This window comes from Camelus bactrianus, chromosome 13, assembly GCF_048773025.1.
Source record: "Camelus bactrianus isolate YW-2024 breed Bactrian camel chromosome 13, ASM4877302v1, whole genome shotgun sequence".
Lineage (NCBI taxonomy): Eukaryota > Metazoa > Chordata > Mammalia > Artiodactyla > Camelidae > Camelus > Camelus bactrianus.
In genome coordinates, this window is record NC_133551.1 from 23,338,126 (window position 1) to 23,360,708 (window position 22,583).

The 22,583-nt window shown below is 36.2% G+C and overlaps 1 protein-coding gene across 2 annotated transcripts in view; it reads left to right on the top strand.

Annotated features, from left to right (window-relative positions):
- The window catches only part of SLC44A5 (solute carrier family 44 member 5), a 317,439-nt gene extending 310,193 nt beyond the window's left edge, over positions 1–7,246 (top strand). For both annotated transcript variants that reach the window (XM_010963457.3, XM_074376232.1), the window contains one exon: positions 5,583–7,246. In XM_010963457.3, the coding sequence (XP_010961759.2) occupies positions 5,583–5,689 (107 nt within the window). In that variant the 3' untranslated portion in view covers positions 5,690–7,246. The remainder of the gene's footprint in view (positions 1–5,582) is intronic.
- Positions 7,247–22,583: the final 15,337 nt, after the last annotated feature.

The window sequence follows — 22,583 nt, forward strand, 5'->3', positions numbered from 1 at the left end:
TGGGCTTCACCTTCAACCTAGAAAGAGGGGTCAGCAGGTGAAACAACAGAACTTGTTAGCCCTACAGCTAATACCGTCTGAAAGATTATTTCTCTGGCATATTGCTTTTAAGAGAAGGAGAGAAAACATTCTATGACAGGGCATTACTGAGTGATCCACTTGTATAAAACAAACACTTTTTTTTTAGTGTAATCCACAGCACCAACTGCATGCTGGGGTCAGGAGAGGAGACAATAACTTTAGGAGATCTATTGAAGGAAAGGGCCTTCTAAAAAATGGTTTGATCTTATTTTTTTTCTTTTTGAACACTTAAAAATCAATTTGCAATAACTAGACAAAGAAAGCAGGAGAATTTTGTATACAAGGTAGCCCTTCCTCTGGCTATGAATGAGACCGGAATGTTTAATTCCTAGTGCCACAGTGTGATTTGTCAGGAAAAGTCATTACAAAATACCACATGAACAAACTTCCGCTCAGGTATGAGATGGAAGAAGCAGAACAGGAATAAGGGAGCCTAAGACATAGAAGAGACAGAGCTCTCGAACGTTCAAAGATTTCTTCTCTCATCTTCATTGCTAATCTGAGCCATACTGGGAGATCCCACAGGGGTCTTCCCTATTCTTGTAACTTTCTCAGAATGTATCCCAGGAAATGTCTAGAACCCATGAGTTTCCAGTCTTTGGCAAATCTTTTGGATTTTGACAGTGGATTTTAAATCTGAGCACTAGGAAATGTTTTCCACTCATCTATATTAATAATTGCCAATTTTTGAAAATCAGGTATGATTTCAGCCTTATTCAACACATTGTGTGTTGAATGTGAATAGTTTCCTTTTGGCTATTCTTGTCTTTGATAATAAAGAACAAGAGAAACAAAACTGTATTTCTTGTCCCTCTCCAGCTGTTACTATGGGCAACATCTAACTTTGGAAAACATTCTTCTTAAATGATGCTCTCAGCCAAATTCTGGTTGTGTGGAACTGTACCTTTCTTAGGTATGTGTGTGTATGTATATATATATATATATATATATATATATATACACACACACACTTACCTATTATCTTGGCTGTCAGAAAACTGGTGTTTTTTTTTTAATGCAAACCAACTGCAAACAGTTCATTTATAGAAGCAGCATCCTTTCAACATTACAAGGCAGTGAGAATTCTGGTCCCAAGGTGGAAAAAAAACAATAGTTGTAGATTATTATTATCTTTATTATGTGATCCACACCACAGTTCCTACCAATTCCTCAAAAGTAATAATGATACAGACATACAGTATGTGACATGATATATGATACAGGAATACGATTAAGGGAGAAAGAACAAAAATGCTCAGCATCTAACATGATCCCTCCTTAGCTTTTCATTTCCTATGTGAGGAAAGTCACTGTGAGGTCTAATATAAAAATCTGATAAACCAATAACCCAACCATTCCCAAGAGTGTAGGATGAAAATCAATCTAGATTCGTTTCATAAATCTATGACTATCCTATATGCTTTTACATAATTTTCTTATCCTTTATTTCATAATAAATAAAGGCTAAAAAAATAATACTTTAATTACTAGTCAAAACAAAGAATCAAGTTGCAGTTATATATTTATTGGGATATTATCAGCTGTGAATTGTATGTATCTGCAGGAAATTTAATTCCATGCAAACTTCTCCTCGCTTCTCAGCATCATTCTGATGCTTTCCTCCAACCACCCAACAGATGTGTGCTCAGTGAATACCCATCGTTGTATCATTACCTCAGCAAAGCAGAAACGTAAACTCATGTATTACAGAAGCCAGGGAACACTGGTATTAGCTTTTGAATGGCGTCTGAGGCCAACTGCAAGGATTTAGGACAGGACACCTTTTAGTTAAGTAGGATGAGAGTTGAAGTAGGTGTCAAGAGACTGGTCCTCACCTCCTCTCCTCATTGCCTCAGAGCTTTTGACTTCAGGAGAGTCATTTTACATCCCTGGGTCTCAGTTTCTCCATCTGTAACGTTAGGGTGTGGATTACCATTAAGAGCAACTTTAAACTCTGAAATTCATTTATCCTCTACAGTTACCACACCACCCTTTTTGTTCAGCTTCATCTCAGAAGATGTAGGCAATTTACCTTTCTGAAATGAACAGCCATAGAATTTAAAGATAACACTTTTGAAAGGATATGAAAGGTCTTACTAACCCCTAAACTATCAAAATAAACCTCTTTGGAGGGTGGGTGGCATTTAGGAAGTTTCCGTGCTTCCTGGCAGAGGTTGAAGCTTCGTACTTTGACCAGCATCAGCTACTTAACTGCACTAATTTGTCTTATGTTTGACTTTCTAACACTGCTTTCTCTGATTTTTCCCTGTTCGACTCTCCAATTTATAAAAATGCATATAATTATTCTGCTGCTGCTTGCTGCTTTTGCCTGCTTTGGCTGCTGCATATACAGGTGAAGATCTGGAAAGAAATGATGGATCTACAGAAAAACCCTACTTCATAGCCCCTACCCTGCACGGAATTCTGAACAAGAAGCAACTAGTTCCCCAGAAGCAGAAAGAGTAGAAAAGCTCCAAACAGTGCCACTCATTTTTAAGTAGAAGTTTTGTACATTAGGTCATTTGTAATTTGAAAATGATGCTTTTACATAATGTGAAATTTCAGTGCTTATTCCTAAAAAGCCAGAACCTGGTACCATCTGAGGTGTCAGGCATTTGAACTGGGGTACTTGATAGACTGTGGTCCCCACTGAAGAACAAGGTGTAAATGTCACACATCTTTTTTAAAGTCTATAGCCAAAAGTGTTTCCAAAACTTTTATAACTTGGCATGCTGTTTCCCATTGCAGCAGTTTGATAGCCTTTCTTTTTTATAAATGTGTATTTGTAAAGGATATTCAGGCTATTTTTGAAAGCACTGTAAATGTATAGTCAATTAGCCATAAAAAGATTGATTTCTAGTTAACCAGCATTTGGTACTAAATTTGTAAATATGGTGCTATGGTTATATTTATACTGTTCAAGCTAGTGGACAACTCTCTAAACTGTGACGAAACTTGTAGTAACAGTTCCCTAGGAAGTATATTTCAGTAAATGATTTGAGACCATAACAGACATATACACGTTAATGTCATACAGGTTCCATGGCGAGGGTTGCTAGGTAAAAATTACTGTGGAAGCCTCAGATCCCATTTTATTTTAGAGAAATTATATTTACAGTGAGGTTGAATCTGAGTTCTGGAATGTCATTTCCAATAATATGAACCTCTGGCCACTGTGGAAATATTCTAAACGGAACTGAGATGGCACATAACTCATGCCATTTGTCTGTAACCCAAATGGAGACAAATCCCTATTTTCCCATGCCCACCATATAGAAGATCGGTATGGGTTGGTTTCAAGAGTGATTATATCTTTTATGAGCATGCCTGTTTTTCTAGATTAAAGAGGTCGTGTGGCTCTGTTCGATAAAAGGCTTAATTTTAGTTTAACTTTCAATGAAGAAAGAGAAGAGATAAGTAAGACACTTCAGATTTTCCTCTAAGGAAATATTAGCCCTCCACAGGTACCTCATCTGTACCTTTACAAGGGGCACACTGTGGTTTAGGAAATCCCTTCTGAAGGGTTTAGGAGGAAAGTTATTTTCAAACTCCACCCCTGCTGGCCAGAGCAGCAAACCAGGTTCTGGCAGCCATGCCTTAGTCTTTTGCATGGCAGAGCAAAGCATGAGTCAGACACTCGCGAACTTTGCCTATCCATCTCCTGTGTGCAAGTGCGTATGACATGGCTAACAGTGTAAAAACGTACCCCCTGAAAGGAGCACTGAATCAATAGTATCCTTTTGGCCTTTACACTAAGTTTGCGTATAAGGATTATTTATGTCTTGACAGAAAGGAACATGTTGATCTAACATTTTGATCTGAATATGATCCATGTATTCAAGAAGAGTCAGAAATGTATTATGTTACAAATTAATGTAAATTCTTATTATTTAATGATCCTGAAGTGTAGGAACCTAGATTTAGACCGACTTTATAGCAACTTAATAGCAAGAAGCCAGTGAATAGGGAAGCTTTTCAAAATGTTGGTCCTTGTAATGGCCACCATCTTGTTCTTGGCTTACTTTCTTGAGATTATTGTGATCAAAAGTGTCATTTGGCTTCGTATCTTGGCAAAGGGCCTTCTTCATTCTTATACTCCTTGAAGGATAATTCAGAGAAGAGTGATAACCTATATTCCTAGATTGTTATTATGATTGTATTATTCAACAATACGGGGGTCACAACAAAGTTCTAGTAAAATAGTTACCTCTATTTTAACTGTTGAAAAATTATAATGAATAAGTCCCCTTTTACAAGTAGTTGAAAAATTCATAATGATGAAACAAAACAATTTTTAATTTTTTGTATGTATATTAGAATCACTCTGAGAATTTGTTATAGATACCTGTACCCCACCTTCAGAGAGTCTGATAAAAAGTATTTGGGTGTGGGACAGCTTGTGATTTATTATAAAGTTCTCTAGTGGTTCTGATACACATAAAAGTTGGAAAATCACTTGAATAAAATATAAATCAACATGTGTGAAACTAGTTGCCTATTTTCTCCTTATATTTTTGGCTGTTCTAGAAGTTAGCAAATTGATAAATACAAAGGAGATTAACTTGGAGAATTCTAACAATCATAACTTCTGTATTTTAGATTCTTGGTACTTGATGGAGGCCATGTGTTAAATGTTTAACATTAAATCTACTGATTAGACCAGAAAATTCTCCACAGTAAAAGTATTCATTGAACTATATGGAGATACATTCTAAACTTAGCTATATTTTAAGAATATAACCCTCGGGTACAAAGTCATAGGAAAAGGAAATGTCGTTTGGTTCAATATTTCTTAATAATTTTTTAATACTTAAGGAATCTCTAAGTAGAGAAGTTTTAACTATTATGTGCTTAATTCTAGTCAGAAAAAATTTCATTAATTACTTCTTTGTGCCATTGAAATACATAGACTGAAAATGAGCATTATTTTTGAGAAAAAAATTAGAAGCCTCTTTCTTACAAAGAACTTAAAGTAATTGTGAAAAAATCAGAGCAATACTTCTCAAAATTTACAGTTTAAGGATTTGAAATTCACTAAAATTTTACAAATTAAAAAAAAACTGTACTATTTAAATTGTTGTTCAGAAGACAAAAGCAATTTGAACAAATATGGTAATTTAGAAGGCAAACTGAGTGCATAATAGTTTTCAGGAACTTGAAGGTGAATTCAGAAATTCTTCATACATCTTTTTTTTGTGTGTATGTAATTTCATTTGCTCTCCAAAATAAGATAAAACTTATTTCCCCAACCATGCAGCTGAGAGGCAGGTGCTATTGGCAGAATCAGACCTGGTACACAGAATGAGATAATATCTTACTGACATAATCACAAGGGCTGATTGTTCTCTTATAGTTATGTTTACAATAATGTTGATGCCAAACTTCGCTGTTTTTTAAAAATAACATTTTGAGCTGCTGTAAAGCAAGTGTGCAGCAGATGGCGATGTTACTTCTCTTACAGTTTTGCGTTGATATTTACCCTGTGCCATTCTTCCTCCTAGTGGAAGATTTAGAAAGAAACGATGGTTCTACTGAAAGACCCTATTACATGAGTCAGTCTCTGCTGAAGATTTTGAAAGAGCAAAATGCACAAACTGAGAAGCAGTAGAAGTGCAAACGCTGGTCATCCTGCAGCGGTGTTACCTCTCCTTCATCTGCTGTGTCTGTGCTCCTCTGGTTTCATAAGTGCTTTGTGTATGGAACACTGGATTCATGACCTTGTTGGCTTTTTGTGCATGTTTTATACCAAAGCTTATACTGTAATATGTGAAGCCATCAGAAGTCGCAAGGGAATTGTTAATAACATGGAACATTTTTTATACCGAGATCTTTTGGTTTGTAATTCATTTTTAAATAGAGTGGCTTGGATGTTTTAAAAATGCTAGTGGATATGTGAATATTGTTTTAAGTCTTAGATTGAAAAATGATACATTGTTTGGATAGCTCCTAATATATTTTTAAAACTACAACTAAATGACTTCTGCAGGGAAAATTGGTAAACAAAGTGAAATAGAAGATTTTAAAGTTTTCCCCACTCCTGTTTGACAGTAAATCAGTAAGAGGAGCGCCCCACTCCAGATTTTGCTCTAAGGATAGACTGTTTCCTATTAAACAAATTGTCAATCATCCAGCCTTTACTACTTCGTCCTCTCTGACAAAGTGCCTTACTGGCTGTTTAATATTACCCAGCTTTTGTGGGCAAGTTTACAAACATTGTTAAAAAAAAAAAAAAACAAACCTGCAATGTTCAGTGACTGAAAGAAGTCTTCTTGCATTTGTTTTCCTCTTCGCCCACTGGTTGGAAACTCCTTGTCATTTCAGTAGGTTTGATATCCTCACTAGACAGAGGACATTTGCAGCATAAACAATTTCCCTTGCGCCTAGTGGACACTCACGAATGTGTACTATACGCAAGAAAAAACCTGAACGGACACTTGTTGGGCTTGTTGTTCTTTTTTTTACTACAAGTGAGTTTAAAATGTAATCTTTTCTATGGTAGATCTTTGAAAATACAATAGGTGCGAGACTACATTTCTCAGTGTTTTACACAGAGTAGAAAGGGAAATTTTAAGAAATTACAAAGGGAAACTTTACTCCTAGAAAGGGTGCTCACAGATGACACGGACTGAATAGCTCCATTTTAAATGATTTTAACATTATCAGGTGTTCTATGTGTTATTTCCATTTTCTAACTTTTGATATGAAATAATCAGTGTACTTATGTTACTTTTTATTGTGCTAATATAAACAGGAACATAATTTCTAATTCAATTTTAAATAATTTTATTAGTACTACTAACTTTAAAGAAAATGAGTTCAGTGTGTTAGTGTTATAGAAAGAGTCCATAAAACATTCACCCTAAGGGAATGTCAATTGCATAATGATAATTTGTGAAAGCTCTGAGAATCAACAGCAAGTTACTGGCAGTTTATCTATTATCACATCTAACTGTGACTTTGGACATTCTTTTATGCCAAAAACAAACTCACATGAGCACATGACAGTCTGAGCTCTATAATCAGTGTGCTTCTGCTGTGCAGAAATATTAGGAACATATTGTCTAAATATCTTTGATAACTAAAATATTTAATATTTAATGAAATTTGTTGTTACTCATTATTTTAAATCTATTTGTTTTTTTCTTCTAATAAAGATTTAGATAAGAAAAAACTGTCTGCCTTTTTATTTAAGCTAAAAAAGGAGAAAAACTTCTATTTTTAAAACCTACCATACTATGACAAGATATCTTCTGTATCAAATATCTAGGGTATTTTTTTAAATCTAGATTTATCTTTTAAAATTTTTTCCACTTTTCTCTAACTGTGAATTGATTGCCAAGCCAAATAACTGAAACTGATAATTTATACAAAGTAAATAAGTCAAAGCAAACAAGTCAAAGCTAAATATATAAGAAATGGATTTTTTAAAATTCTAACAATGGCCTGAATTAGTCAGTCTCTGTTTTAATTTGCAAAAGGTTTGTTCAGTCCTTCATGTGGTTTGGCCAACATTCATAAGAAGCAAATCTCATAATCTTAAAGGCAGGGATAAATTTAAGGAATATGAAAAATGAGAACACTAATTAACAATAGTGTTCTAAGGCAAGATTAAATGTCCTGGTTTATCGCAAGTTAAATTTTTTCTTAGGTTCAGATATTCCTCAGATCTATGAGTCTATTTTAAAATTGAGTTATAGGTTAAATCTTTAAAAATTTTTCTTTAAAATTTAATGGGTTTCTTTAAATGAAAATATAAAACAGTGTTGCAGTTTTCAGGGTTATTTAAAAATGTCCTATAATAAGATGTTTGTTAATATAGCTATTAGGTTCTTTTCTTATTTAAAATAAATACATCATTTGGTTTCTAGAAGAAATCCAAATTTTGCTTTAGATTTTAATAACAACTCCTATTTTTAGATGATAAAGTACTGATCATATTTGTAAATAAACTGAAATTAGACTATAACTGATTTTTGTATGTGCCTAGGAAATTTAGAGTTTGTGAATCCACACAGTAAAATCATACTATTAAAGGTTCTGTGGGCTCATAAGGCATAGAACGGGTATTGTTGAAACTAATATTGGAAAACAGGCTGTATGCAACAATTCCTTATTTTTCTTTTATTATATAACTGAACAGCACTCATTCCAATGTATGTTCTTTCACTTTTACAAGTGGTGCTTCAGGAAATTGCTCTTAAACTTTAACCAGGCATAGTAATTATCTTTAGTATTATCTGGTTCTGGATTGAGGAACATGCTTTACAAATCAGTTTTTGTTGGCATAAGATATGGGGACAAAATTAAACTAAAATCATTATTGCAGACCATGGTATACATGAAATGGTGTCATGACATTTTTTCCAGCTTGTTGCACATATTATCCTTAGATGTTTGCAAATGTTTGCATTTTAAAAGCATAGTTACACGATTATAAAAATACATTTCAATAAATCATTGTTGAAAAGAAGTATCTTACCAATATAGCAGGAATAAATTACTTCTCCAAAGCTACTTTCCATATACCGCGTTTCTAGTCTTGGGGCTAAAATGGGTATTGAAGACTTCTCCCAGGGCCTAGCTGAGTTGCTCCTGGTCCTTAGTGAATCAATCATCACCCAGAAAACAAAGCCAACCCCCATTAAAACAAATGTGAGTTCATTTATTCATGAAAACTGAGTACTACCTCATGCAAGGCTTGGCCATCAGGGTGATGTCACAATCACGGACACTTTTAAAATTTATCAGGCCAAACTGCACTGCTCTCTCCCTCATTTATGACTTTCCAATTGCTTAAAATGAATAAGCCAAAACAGTATAGAATCTGGCAATATCTCTTCTAATGATTTCTGTGCTGGGAAGAAATGGAGCCTGTTATATGGCACATTTAAAAGCAATCAATTCGATTTTACTATTTGAAGTCACTAGCTTTTTTTCTTTTTTTTTTTTTTTTAATGCTTAGGCTCTTTTTTTCCAGTCCTTTTTTTTTCCTACTGTATGATTCAGAATAATTTAAGCAAATGGATAAAACAATCTTGTGAATGAAGTAAAATGCACTTCCACCACTGACTCAAAAACACAAACATCTTCATATTCTGACCCTTTTTACACGTTACCAAGAGCATTGTGTGTTAACAAGGGTGGGAGAGGCTTATCAAATGAAAAGATGTTTCTATTTTGCATATAAATTAAAGTGAGTCTGGACTTGATTCATTGTTAGATTAATCTTAAAATTTCCACTTTCTTCCAGCCAAATGAATGTGTGCTGCTTGCATGTGTGTCTGCAATGCACAGAAAGAAGGAAATGAAGGTAAGATGTTGGGGAAAGTGCTGGTATCCAGGGAGAGAACAGAAAAAGCTAAGGATATATATAAAATTAAATCTCTAACGGGATCTAAGAGGGTAATGTTACAGAAAGTGGGGTGCCTTCTTAAGGCAATTCATAAATCTGTTGAAAAAGAAAATAACAAATTAGAAGCCAGTAATTAAACAAAAATATTTTCCAGTCTTCTGATAAACAACACTGAAGCAGAATATGTTACAATAAAGTTACTGACAGATGTATTTAGCCTAAAACAAAATAAACAAAAAAGAATGATGTCCCAACATGACTTATGATTAAGGGATTATAAAACATCTGCCTCAAGAAAAGATCAAGATGTAGAGAAGGAGGATGTGGAACTCGGCTCCCCTCAGCGCCCCCCCCCCACATCAACACATCAAAATTTATCTAAACATGGAGAAATTCTCACTGAAAACAAACTGGAAACTGGCAGAAAGACTCCTGTACAACCAAGGCTGTGAGAATGGTCCACACGGAATCAGGTAGGAAGGAAAGAGTAGCAGTCAGATTAGGACCTGTGCCCCTGAGAGGGGACTCAGAAGAGGGGGGAGATTGCAGGACAGATAAAGTCCCTGGGGAGTAAATGGTTAAGGCCACATATTGGGCACCCCAGCCCTGGGGTCTGACACTGGGAAGACAAGTCCTCTTGGCTGGCTGGAGGGTGAGTGGGACTAATCGAAGGGCTGTGGGAAGCCTGGACTTTGCTTGAGAGGTGTGTGCACATGCTTGCTTACTCCTGACACAGGACAGAGAGGGTGGATTGAAATTGCATTGGACACTTGCTTGTTTCCCCCAACAGGCATGCACCCCATTCTGAGCCAAGCATCAGTTCTGGCCCCACAGGCAACTCTACCTGTGGGATGATGGCTGTCATGGCCAAGGTAAGAACACAGCTATGAGGAACAAAGATGGGTTAGACCTGGAGTGGCATCTGAATAGGGCAGGGGCAGCAATTACTGGTGCTTAAACAGGCAGAGCATCAGAAACAGTGCAGGTCTCTGCACTTGGTGCCACCACAGCCCATGCCCTGATACATGCCAATTACCTGCACCAGCCCCGGTGGATCTGCAGCACAGTTCCACATTAGAATAAGGGCGACAGCAGCCAAGGAGAGAGTTCAGTTGAGGGACAAAGGCAGGTCAGACCCAAAGAGGCATTTAAGTGGGATGGGGCAGTCATTGCTGGTGCTTACACACACAGGGCATCAGAAGTGGTCTGGGTTGCTGACTGAGGCTGGGGCTGACACAGTCTGCACTCACACCCAAGATGAGTGCCCAGGGCCAGCCCCTCTTGCTCCAGCACTGCTCCCCTCTGGGGCAAGAGTGCTGGTACCAGGAGGGCAGAGAACATACACTTCAAGGGAATGGAGCCAGCTCAGACTCAAACCTCAGGGCTTCTGCTTCAGTAGCATGGGACCTGCCCGCACCCCCAGTAAGGTCCTCTGCACGAAGGACAAGCTCTGGCTCACACCTAGATCTAGCCCGAGTCCCTCCATCTCCAGCCCCACTTCTTACCAAGGTGATGGCTGCCAGTATACCCTGGGGAAAGACATGACTTGTGCTCACATCAGATCCTGCTCTCCCATCAAAGCCAGTGAGCCCACACATAGGAAAGCTCCTACACAAGGACACACCTTCAAGACTAATAGGTAACTTTCACCTAATTTCATAGACACAGAGAAAGGTAAGCAAAATGAGGAGACAAAGGATTTTGCTTCAACTGAAAGAATAAGAGAAGACTCTTGAAAAAAATAATGAAACAGAAATAAACAATTTAATATATAAAGAGTTCAAAGCATTAGTAAATAGAATGCTAACTGAATTAGGGTAAAGAGAAGATGAACACATGAGAATTTTAACAAGGAACTAGAAAGTATAAAAAATAAGTCAGAACTGAAGAATAGTTTAACTGAAATGAAAAAAGACTCTTAAAAAAATTAACAGCACACTAGGTGGTACATAAGAATGCATAAGTGATCTGGAAGATAGAATAATGGAAATCACCCAATCAGAACAGTAAAAAGAAAGAAAAAAAGAACAGATTAAGGGATCTCTAGGACAACATCAAGTTAACCAACATTTGCATTATAGGGGTCCCAGAAGTACAAAAGAAGGGTCAAAATATATTTGATGAAATTATGGCTGAAAACAACCCAAAACTAAAGAATAAAACAGATATCCAGGTACAGGAAGCACAGAGAATCCCAAACAAAATGAACCCAAACAGACCCACACCAAGACATATCACAATTAAAATAGCAAAAATTAAAGATAAAAATCAAATTCTGAAGGCAGCAAGAGAAAAATAAAAAGTCATTTACAAGGGAGTCCCCATAAGTCAATCAGCTGATTTTTCTGCAGAAATTTGCAGGCCAGAAGGGAGTGGCATGATATATTCAAAGTCCTGGAAGGGGAAAACCTGCAATGCAGGACACTCTACCCAGCAAGATTATCATTTAGAACAGAAGGAGAGAGAAAGAATTTCTTAGACAAGCAAAAACTAAAAGAATTCAACAAAACTAGACCTACACTGAAAGTAATATTCAAGGATCTTCTCTAAATGGAAAAAAAAGCAAGAATCTGTAGGCAAGGGAGAATCCCAATAGGAAAGGCAAATATGTAGTAAGAACTGAAGATCACTTAAATAAGCCAGTACATAGATTAAAAAACAAGCAAGCAAAAAAGTTGTAAAAGTGATGATGACAACAAACAGTAAAAGGATCAGCATGAAGATGTTAATATCACATTAAAAGCACAAAATGTGGGGAAAGGGAGTAAAAAATGTATAGCTTTTAGAATGAACTTGAATTTGAATGACTATCAGTTTAAAGTAAGTATATATAATTATGGGTCAACATATAGGAACCCCATGGTAATCACAAATCAAAAACATGCAATAAGTTCACAAAAACAAAAAGAAAGGAATTCAAGCATACTACAAAAGAAAATTATCAAATCACAAAAGGAAAAACAAGAAGAGATGAACAAAGAAGAACTACAAAGCACCTGAAAAACAAGGAATAAAATTGTTAATAGTACCTACCTATCAATAATTACTTTAAACGTCAATAGACTAAATGCTCCAATCAAAAGACATAGAATGGCTGATGGGATTTAAAAAAAAAAGAATCTGCAATATGCTGTCTACAAGAAACTCACTTCAGGGTGAAAGACACATGTAGACTGAAAGTGAAGGGATGGAAAAAGCTACTTCATGCAAATGGAAAAAAAAAGCAGAGGTAGCAAAACTCATATCAGACAAAACAGACTTTAAAACAAAGGCTACAACAAAAGACAAAGAAGGGCTTTATATAATGATAAGGAGATCAATACAAGAAGAGAATATTATACTCAACATATACACACCTGAAAAATTGTCATTGTATGCAGATGACATGATACTATATATAGAAAACCCTAAGGTTCCACACAAAAACTACTAGAGCTGATAAAAGAATTTAGCAAGGTAGCAGGATACAAGATTAATGTACAGAAATCAGTTGCATTTCTTTACACTAACAATGAACTATCCCTTTTAAAATTTCATCCAATAAAATAAAATACAGAAGAATAAATTTGACCAAGCAAGTGAAAAGACATATGTAGAGAACTACAAAATATTGACTAAGAAAATTAGAGACTTAAAGAAATGGAAAGGTATCCCATGTTCCTGGTTTGGAAGAATTAATATCTTTAAAGCAGCCATACTACCCAAAGCAATCTACAGACTTAATGAAATCCCTATCAAATTACCCAGGACACTTTTCACAGAACTAGAACAAATAATCCTCAAATTTATATGGGATCACAAAAGTCCCAGAATTGCCAAAACAATACTTAAGAAAAAAATGAAGCTGGAAGAATAACTCTTCCAGACTTCAGACAATACTACAGAGCTATAGTAATCAAAACAGCATGGTATTGGTACAAAAACAGACATATGGATCAACAGAATAGAGAGCCCAGAAATAAACCCACAGACTTTTGGTCAATTAATCTTTGACAAAGTAGGCAAGAATATACAATGGAGTAAAGACAGTCTCTGCAGAAAATGATGTTGGGAAAACTGGACAGCTACATGTAAATCAATGAAGTTAGAACACTCCCTCACACGAAACACAAAAATAAACTCAAAATGGCTTAAAGACTTAAACAGAAGACAAGACACTATAAACCTCTTAGATGAAAACATAGGCAAAACATTCTCTGACAAAAGTCTTAGCAATGTTCTAGAGCAGTCTACCCAGGCAATAGAAATACAAGCAAAAGTAACAAGTGGGACCTAATTAAATTTATAAGCTTTTGTACAGCAAAGGAAACCATAAGCAAAACAAAAAGACAATCTATGGAATGGGAGAAAATATTTGCAAAAGATGAGACTGGCAAGGACTTAATTTCCAGAATATCTAAACAGCTCATACAATTTAATAGTAAAAAACAAACAACCCAATCCAAAAAGGGACAGAGGGCCTAAACAAGCAATTCTCCAATGAAGACGTACAAATGGCCAAAAGGCAAATGAAAAAAAAATGCTCAATATCACTAATTATCAGAGAAATGCAAATCAAAACTACAATGAGGTATCACCTCACACCACTCAGAATGGCCGTCATTCAAAAATCCACAAATGACAAATGCTGGAGAGGCTGTGGGGAAAGGGGAACCCTCCTACACTGCTGGTGGGAATGCAGTTTGGTGCAGCCACTATGGAAAACAGTGTGGAGATTCCTCAAAAGACTAGGAATACACTTACCATATGACCCAGGAATCCCACTCCTGGGCTTGTATCCAGAAGGAAATCTACTTCAGGATGACACCTGCACCCCAATGTTCATAGCAGCACTATTTACAATAGCCAAAACATGGAAACAGCCTAAATGTCCATCAACAGGTGACTGGATAAAGAAGAGGTGGTATATTTATACAATGGAATACTACTCAGCCATAAAAACCGACAACATAATGCCATTTGCAGCAACATGGATGCTCCTGGAGAATGTCATTCTAAGTGAAGTAAGCCAGAAAGAGAAAGAAAAATACCATATGAGATCACTCATATGTGGAATCTAAAAAACAGAAACAAAAACAAACAAAAACAAAGCGTAAATAAAGGACAGAAATAGACTCACAGACAGAGAATACAGACTTGTGGTTACCAGGGGGGTGGAGGGTGGGAAGGGATAGACTGGGATTTCAAAATTGTAGAATAGACTACACTGTATAGCACAGGGAAATATACACAAAATGTTATGATAACTCACAGAAAAAAATGTGACAATGAGTGGGTATATGTCCATGAATAACAAAAAATTGTGCTGAACACTGGAATTTGACACAACATTGTAAAATGATTATAAATCAATAAAAAATGTTAAAAAAAAAAACAAAAACAACAACAACAACAAAAAGACAAATGAACTTATTTACAAAACAAAAAGACTCACCAACACAATAAACAATCTTATGGTTACCAGGGAAAGAGGGTGGGAAGGGATAAATTTGGGAGTTTGAGATTTGCAAATATTAGCCACTATATATAAAAATAGATTAGAGAAAAAAAAACAAGTTTCTTCTGTATAGCACAGGGAACTATATTCAATATCTTATAATAACATTTAATGAAAAAGAATATAAAAATGAGTATATATATGTATATGCATGACTGGGACATTGTGCTGTACACCAGAAATTGACACATTATAACTGACTGTACTTCAGTAAAAAATTAATTAATTAATTTTTTAAAAAGCAATAGAAAAGACTAATGAAACCAAGAGCTTTTTTTTTGAAAATATAAAAACATTGACAAACTTTTGCCATTCTCCCCAGGAAGAAAAGAGAGAGGACCCATGCAAACAAAATAAAAATTGTAGGAGGAGATATAACAACTGATACCACAGATACAAAAAATTGTCAGAGAATACCACAAACAGTTATATGCCAGCAAACTGGACAACCTAAATGAAATGGACAAATTTCTAGAAACATACAGCCTGCCAAGACTGAGTCAAGAAGAAACAGACAATTTGAAAAATTGACCACTAGAAGAGAAATAGTATATGTAATTTTAAAAACTCCCTGCAAACATAAGTCCAGGACTGGATGGCTTCACTGAGGAATTCTACCAAACATATAAAGAACTTATACTTATCCTTTTAAACTATTCCAAAAAAACTGAAGATGAGGGAATGCTCCCAAATTCATTTTACAAAACTGCCATTACCCTGATAAAAAAAGACAAAAACACTACAAAACAAAAAAAAAAAAGAAGAAGAAAATTACAGGCCAGTATCTCTGATAAATATAGATGCAAAAATACTCAACAAAATATAAGATTTTGTTTCATGTATAGTTTAGTTTATGTATTGTTGGACTTAATATAAACTGAATCCAACAATACATAAAAAGGATCATACACTATAATCAAGTTGGATTCATTCCAGGGTCACAAGGATGATTCAACATATGCAAATGAATCAATGTGGTACACCACATTAACGAAAGGAAAGACAAAAACCACATGAACATCTCAAGAGATGCAGAAAAACCATTTGACAAAATTCAACATCCATTCATGATAGAAATTCTCATTAAAGTGGGTATAGAGGGAAAATATTTCGACAGAATCAAGGCCATTTACAACAATCCCACAGCCAACATAATACTCAGTGGTGACGTGCTAAAAGACCTCCTGCTGAATTCGGGAACAAGACAAGGATGCCCACTCTCATAGCTTTTATTTAACATAGTACTGGAAGTCCTAGTCAAAGAAAACAGACAAGAAAAAGAAATAAAATGTATTCAAACTGGAAAGGAAGAGGTAAAACCCTCCTTATTTATAGATGACTTGATACTCTATATAGAAAACCCTAAAATCTCCAAAAACTATTAGAACTAATAAATGATTTGAAAAAGGTAGCAGGGTACAAGAAATCTGTTGCTTTTCTACACACTAATAATTAAATATCAGAAAGAGAAAGTAAAAAAAAATCCTGTTAAAAATAGCATCAAAAATACTTAGGAATAATTTATCCTCATCAAAAAGAATAAAATATAGGAATAAACTTAACGAAGGAAGTGAAAAACCTCTACATTGAACTATAAAACACTGATGAAGGAATTTGAAAATGATACAAAGAAATGGAAAGATATCTCATGTTCATGGAACAGAAGAATTAGTACTGTTAAAATGGCCATACTACCCAAATCAATCTATAGATTTACTACAATATCTATCAAAATTCCTATGACATTTTTCACAGAACTAGAACAAATAACCCTAAAATGTATATGGAACCATAAAAACCCTGAATTGCCAAAGCAATCCAAAGAAAAAAGAACAAAGCTGAAGGTATAACCCTTCCAGACTTTAGATTATATTACCAGTCTACAGTAATCAAAATGCTGTTATCATGGCACATGAACAGACACTTAGATCAATGGAACAGAACAGAGAGCCCAAAAATAAACCAATGCACCTATGGTCAATTAATCTACAACGACAGAGACAATAATATACAATGGAGAAAAAACAGTCTCTTCAACAAGTGGTATGGGGAAACCTGGACAGCTACATGTCAAAGAATGAGATTATAACATTCCCTCACAGCATATACAAAACACCCTCAAAATGATTTAAATACCTAAATATAAGTCATGAGACCATAAAACTCCTAGAAGAGAACATAAGTGAAGCAGTCTTTGACATAAAATCGTAGCAATATTTTCTTAGATCAGTCTCCAAAGGCAAAAGAAATAAAAGCAAAAATAAACACATGGAACCTAATCAAAGTTAGAAGCTTTTGCATAGCAAAGGAAATTCATCAACAAAATGAAAAGGCAGTCTATGAACTGGGAGAAAATATTTTCAAACAGTGCTTTTTAACACTGCAGTGGAAGTTCTAGCCACAGTAATCAGACAAGAAAAAGCATCAAAAAGAATAAAATATATTGGCATAAATTTATAGGAATACTCTTTGACATAAACCAATTTTTTTTAATCTTTCTTCTGTGACAAAAGAAATAAAAACAAAAATACAAATGAGACCTAATTAAACTTAAAAGCTTTTGCACAGCAAAGGCAACCATTGATGAAATGAAAATACAACCTACTCAATGGGAGAAAATATTTGCAAATGACATGACCAATAAGGGATTAATATCCAAAATACATAAACAGCTCATATAACTCAGTAACAAAAAACACACAACCAATCAAAAAATGGGCAGAAAACCTGTATAGACATTCAGACATACAATGGTTAATAGGCTCATGAAAAGATACTAAATAAATGCAGTTAATTATTAGAGAAACGCAAATCAAAACAACAAAGAGAAATCACCTAACACCTGTCAGAATGGCTTTCATGAAAAAGTCTACAGTTAAATGTTGGTGAGGATGTGGAGAAAAGGGAACACTTGTACACTGTTGGTAGGAATGTAAATCAGTGCAGCCACTATAGAAAATAGTATGGAGATTCCTCAAAAGAGTCAAAATAGAACTACCATATAATTCAGCAATTCTACTTCTGGATATATATTTCGGAAAAACTAAAATGCTAATCCAAAAAGATACATGCATCTTAATGTAAACAGCAGCATTATTAACAATAGCCAAAGTATGGAAGCAGTCTAAGTGTTCATCAACAGATGAATAGATAAAGAAGATGTGGTGTATATATTCACAATGGAATATTACTCAGCCATAAATAAAGAATGAAATTGTGCTATTTGCACCAACGTAGATGGACTTGGAGGGTATTATGCTAGGGGAAATAAGTCAGGCAGAGAAAGACAAATATTATATGATAAATCACTCATATATGGCATCTAAAAAATAAATGTATATAGGAAAAAAGAAACAGACTTACAGATATAGAAAACAAACCAGTGGTCACCAGTAAGAAAGAAGGGAGAGGGGCAAGATAGGGGTATGGGATTAAGAGATACAAACTACTATGTATAAAATAGAGAAGCTACAAGGATATATTGTATAGCACAGGGCATTATAGCCATTGTTTTGAAATAATTTTAAATGGAGTATAATCTATAAAAATATTGAATCACTATGCTGCAAATATTAAATTAATATAACTGTAAATCAACTATATCTCAATTTTTTTAATTTAAAAAATTTTTAAAAATTGGCCTCTTTTCTAAGGTGTTCTTACATGTCAGTCAAAGCTTTGCACTCATGATGACTTAGTTTATTACTTCCTTTTCCTTCTCAACTGTTATGATGTATTCTCTTTTAAACTTTCTCACTTCCTTCACGCCACCTCAGTCTCTTCTTTTCTCTCATACTCTTGCTTATAGAAAGTGAGGCTCTCGGGGGAGGGTATAGCTCAGTGGTAGAGTACTTGCTTAGCATGCACAAGGTCCTGGGTTCAGTTTCCAGTACCTCCAATAAAATAGATAAATAAACCTTATTACCTCCCCCAAACCCCAGAAAACACACACACACACACACACACACACACACACACACATACACACAAAAGCAAAGCAAAGCAAAGCAAAGCAAAGCAAAGCAAAGCAAAGAGAGGCTCTAAAAAGTTCTTTGGAAGGAAATGGAGATGGGAGAAGAAAAGGAAGAATGATAACGAAGACCTCAACTACAGCTTGGGTTTGCTATGGAGTGGCAGGTTCATGGTGTGGGTTCTGAACAGCACTAGGGCATCAGGAAAGTGACAGAACCCAGGAGAGCATAGTGGCATTAGGATGGGCTTTTGAACCAGACTAGGTAAGTTTTGATTGCAAGTCACCCTACTACTATGTGACCATAAGCAAGCTATTTAACTGCTCTGAGGCTTTCTTAGGTCAAAACTGAAACTAACCCCCTCCTCACAGTGCTACTGGGAAGATGACAGGAGAGTGCATCGTGCCTGTTCTTGAAGACCTAGCACATAGAGATCTTTTAGCCATTAATGGTGTATTTTCTTGACTGAGGACTTTTTGGTGCCCTGATCATTCAACTTTACCCAGCAGGCAGCTTACATGAACCTCTCTGAGAAGCTCGTGAAGAGCATCCATCATAGCAGTGGGGTCCTCCTCCCATCCCCACACCCAGGCCAGAGTCAGTGTCTTCAGAATATGGGTGAATCTCACTCCTTCCCTGGACTTCATTACAAATCCCACATATGATTTAACAAAGCTGGAATTCTTGGAGCACTCATGACAGACCCCTTTTTGAGTAGCCAATTTATTTTAAACTCTGGCATTAAATCAAGTGTGTGAAGTTGGTAAATTGGATGGCATTTCTACAGTCTCTTAACCTTTACTTGTTCTCTACGTAATTTTGAAAACCGAATAACATTTAAATTTAATATTGCACAACTGGGCAATTGTAGCCTTCAAAATTAAGGCCATAAACCTGCACTTTATATATCTGGATGGTAGCCTCTCTTTGCAAACGCTGTTCCGTGAGTTTGTAGGACCATGAAAAGACTTCTTGCATTCTCTTCCCTACACTGGGTTTCTAGGCAGGAAGCCTTGAATGAACTGCAGGTTTTAGGTCTGTCCTGAAGACTGACTGTCTCAGCCTCTATGAGGGTTCCTGTTTTCCTGAGGCAGGGCAAAATGGTTACACCACCAATCTTAAGTAAAATCAGCAAGAAGAAATCATCCTTAAAGTAGCAAGTATTCCTTTCGTTTTGGTAGGTCTTAATTTGCTTTTAGTGGCCATAAAAGAGAGAAGTGGCTAGAAATCATTTTATGCCACATCATTTAAATAATCACAGTGTTAATTTCAACTCACCAGGTAAGCTGATGAATAGGCAAATCATTCTGCCAGCTGTATCATGAAACCTGAAATAACACTGTGCTTTTGGTAAGTGGGGGTCAAGAGAAATCAGACTAGTAAAAGATTTTAGGAATTGTACGTAAGTTATATTCTCTTTCGTATGGTTTGCTCAGAACATCAGGTGTTTTCAGATTGCTAATTTAGTATTTATATGGAAGAAAGAAATAGAGAATATCTGAGAAAAAAATATGTTTCTCAGCTTATACAAAAAGTAGATATTAAGATAAAGGAACAAAAAAATCTGGTACAAAATATATCAAACTTGATGTTTCTGTGTTTTCCTAATTTATTACTTTTAAATTATTTCTTGAATTTTTGAAGTTAACCTTTTTTGAAAAACAAACTCACTTTGCTTTTGCCGCTATTCAGAACTTGTTTTTAAAATAATTTTGGTTTGCTCCCGGCAGAATTTGTTGTCCTTGATGTTGCTGTTTTGCATATGTTAGTTAGTCTTGGGCATATAAATTGCTCTTGAACTGTTCTTACTAAGTGTGGGCCATTACGAAATAGTCAGTCTCAAACGGTACTTAATGGAACCTAAAAGCAGAAAATAAACCACAAGCAGGGAGGACCCTTGATGGGCCTTGATTGCCTCAGAGCGCTATGCCTGCAGTGTGTGTGCCTGCACTGGTACTAGGGGTGCAAACGTGTGTGTTAGGAAGGTGGTAGGGGGTGTCTGCCCAGCACACAGCAGAGTGCGTGGGTAACGCTCGTGTTTAGCTACTATCTTAGAAGTACAAAAATAGTCTTTCTCCATCTCCTTATAAGACCCTTATTCAGAAGCCAAAATTACCTTAATGTTAAAAGCAGAAATAAGAGCTGATAAAAAATGTTTCCCATTATGTTCTGCTATATATCCCCAAACCACTGAACACCCTCATTAGGTTTATAACATGGTGACACCGGACGGAAGAACTCTACTGATGCAATCTTCAAAGGGAAGACTCACAACTATGGCAGTGCAAGCTATCTGGCTGCCATTTGTTCCCCAGCCAGCTTTTAGCCGAATTTACATTAAAGTGTGCCATGTGTATTTCATTCAAACTCCAGAGAATTGGAATTCCTGCCAGTACCACCCGGTCAGCCCCTGTAGAAGCAGCTGCTTGATCCAGGCTGTGCTTACATTTGTGCAGAACTGCTCTGAGAATTTCACCTGGGACTGACCATTTGACTATCAGCCACCTATGGGGTATCCCGGTCCACAAAGACCCCAGAGTACTGGCAGTGGTACTCGCAGAACTCAGATGCAGAGGCATGTTGATAGATCCTGCCAGCATGTCTTCTTTCAGATTTGAAAGGATTCAACTTGATAGTTACTAAACTCTTTCTGGATGGAAGGGAATGTGGAAGATTTAAAAGTATAATAACTTGCCCCTGCCCTGTGATCATCATTACACAACACAATCAATACAAATGCTCTGTTACTCATTTGTAGTCCCCACTAGACTGTAAGCTCCATGAGGGTATAGGCTGTATCTGTCTCATTGTCTTCTCTATTTGGGGCCTGTCGTAGAGTAGGTGCTCACTAAATGCTTCTTTAGTAAGTAAATGAGATGGGGGAGGTCTTCACAGATAGGGTAGGACTTGCATTGCCTTCGGAAGGATACTGAAAGTAGTTCTAAGATGCTGAAGAAAGAAAGATACTAAAGAAAATGGGAATTCCCAAAGGGAGGTGGTGAGGGAGAGAAAGGCGCCCCACGTTTTGAACCTTGGCTTGTGCACTGCTGGGGCAGGCACAGCAGGCAATTTTTGATGAGTCACTATAGCTTGAAATATAGCATAATAAGTATCTGAGGCAAGGGTACAATGGAAGCCCCAGGAGTGGATACCATCTCAGAGAAAGGGTGTGATCCAGGAAGCATGAGGACTGGGGAAGTTTCTTGGCACGGAGTCCTTAAGGGCTGAGCAAAAAGATTCAGAGATCAGAAGAGAGAGACAGAGGCACAAAGAAAGAGACAGACAGACAGAGAGACACAGCCAAAAGGTGGAATAAGGTTACCCTTATCATCTAAGGATAAAGACTATTTCCTTTTCCTCCCTCTCATACCACCAGCGGGCAGGGCCCCTTGCTGTTGGCCACCAGGTAAAATCTTCCTTTGGGAAAGGGCTCAGGGGCCTGGAGTATCGTCCACACCCTTGCTCTGTGCTCTCGGACAGGTGACTTCACCTCTTTGAAACTCGGCTTTCTCACCTGTAAAACTGGACTGACACCTGCCTCTCGAAACTGGGGTGGTAATGTCAAAGTTTAATGTGATAACTCATTTAAAGCACCAAAGTATCTGACATACTGCAGAAGAGATACATATATGTATTTTTTTTCTTTTTTTCTTCCATTTAGCACTCGGCCCTAGACTCAGAA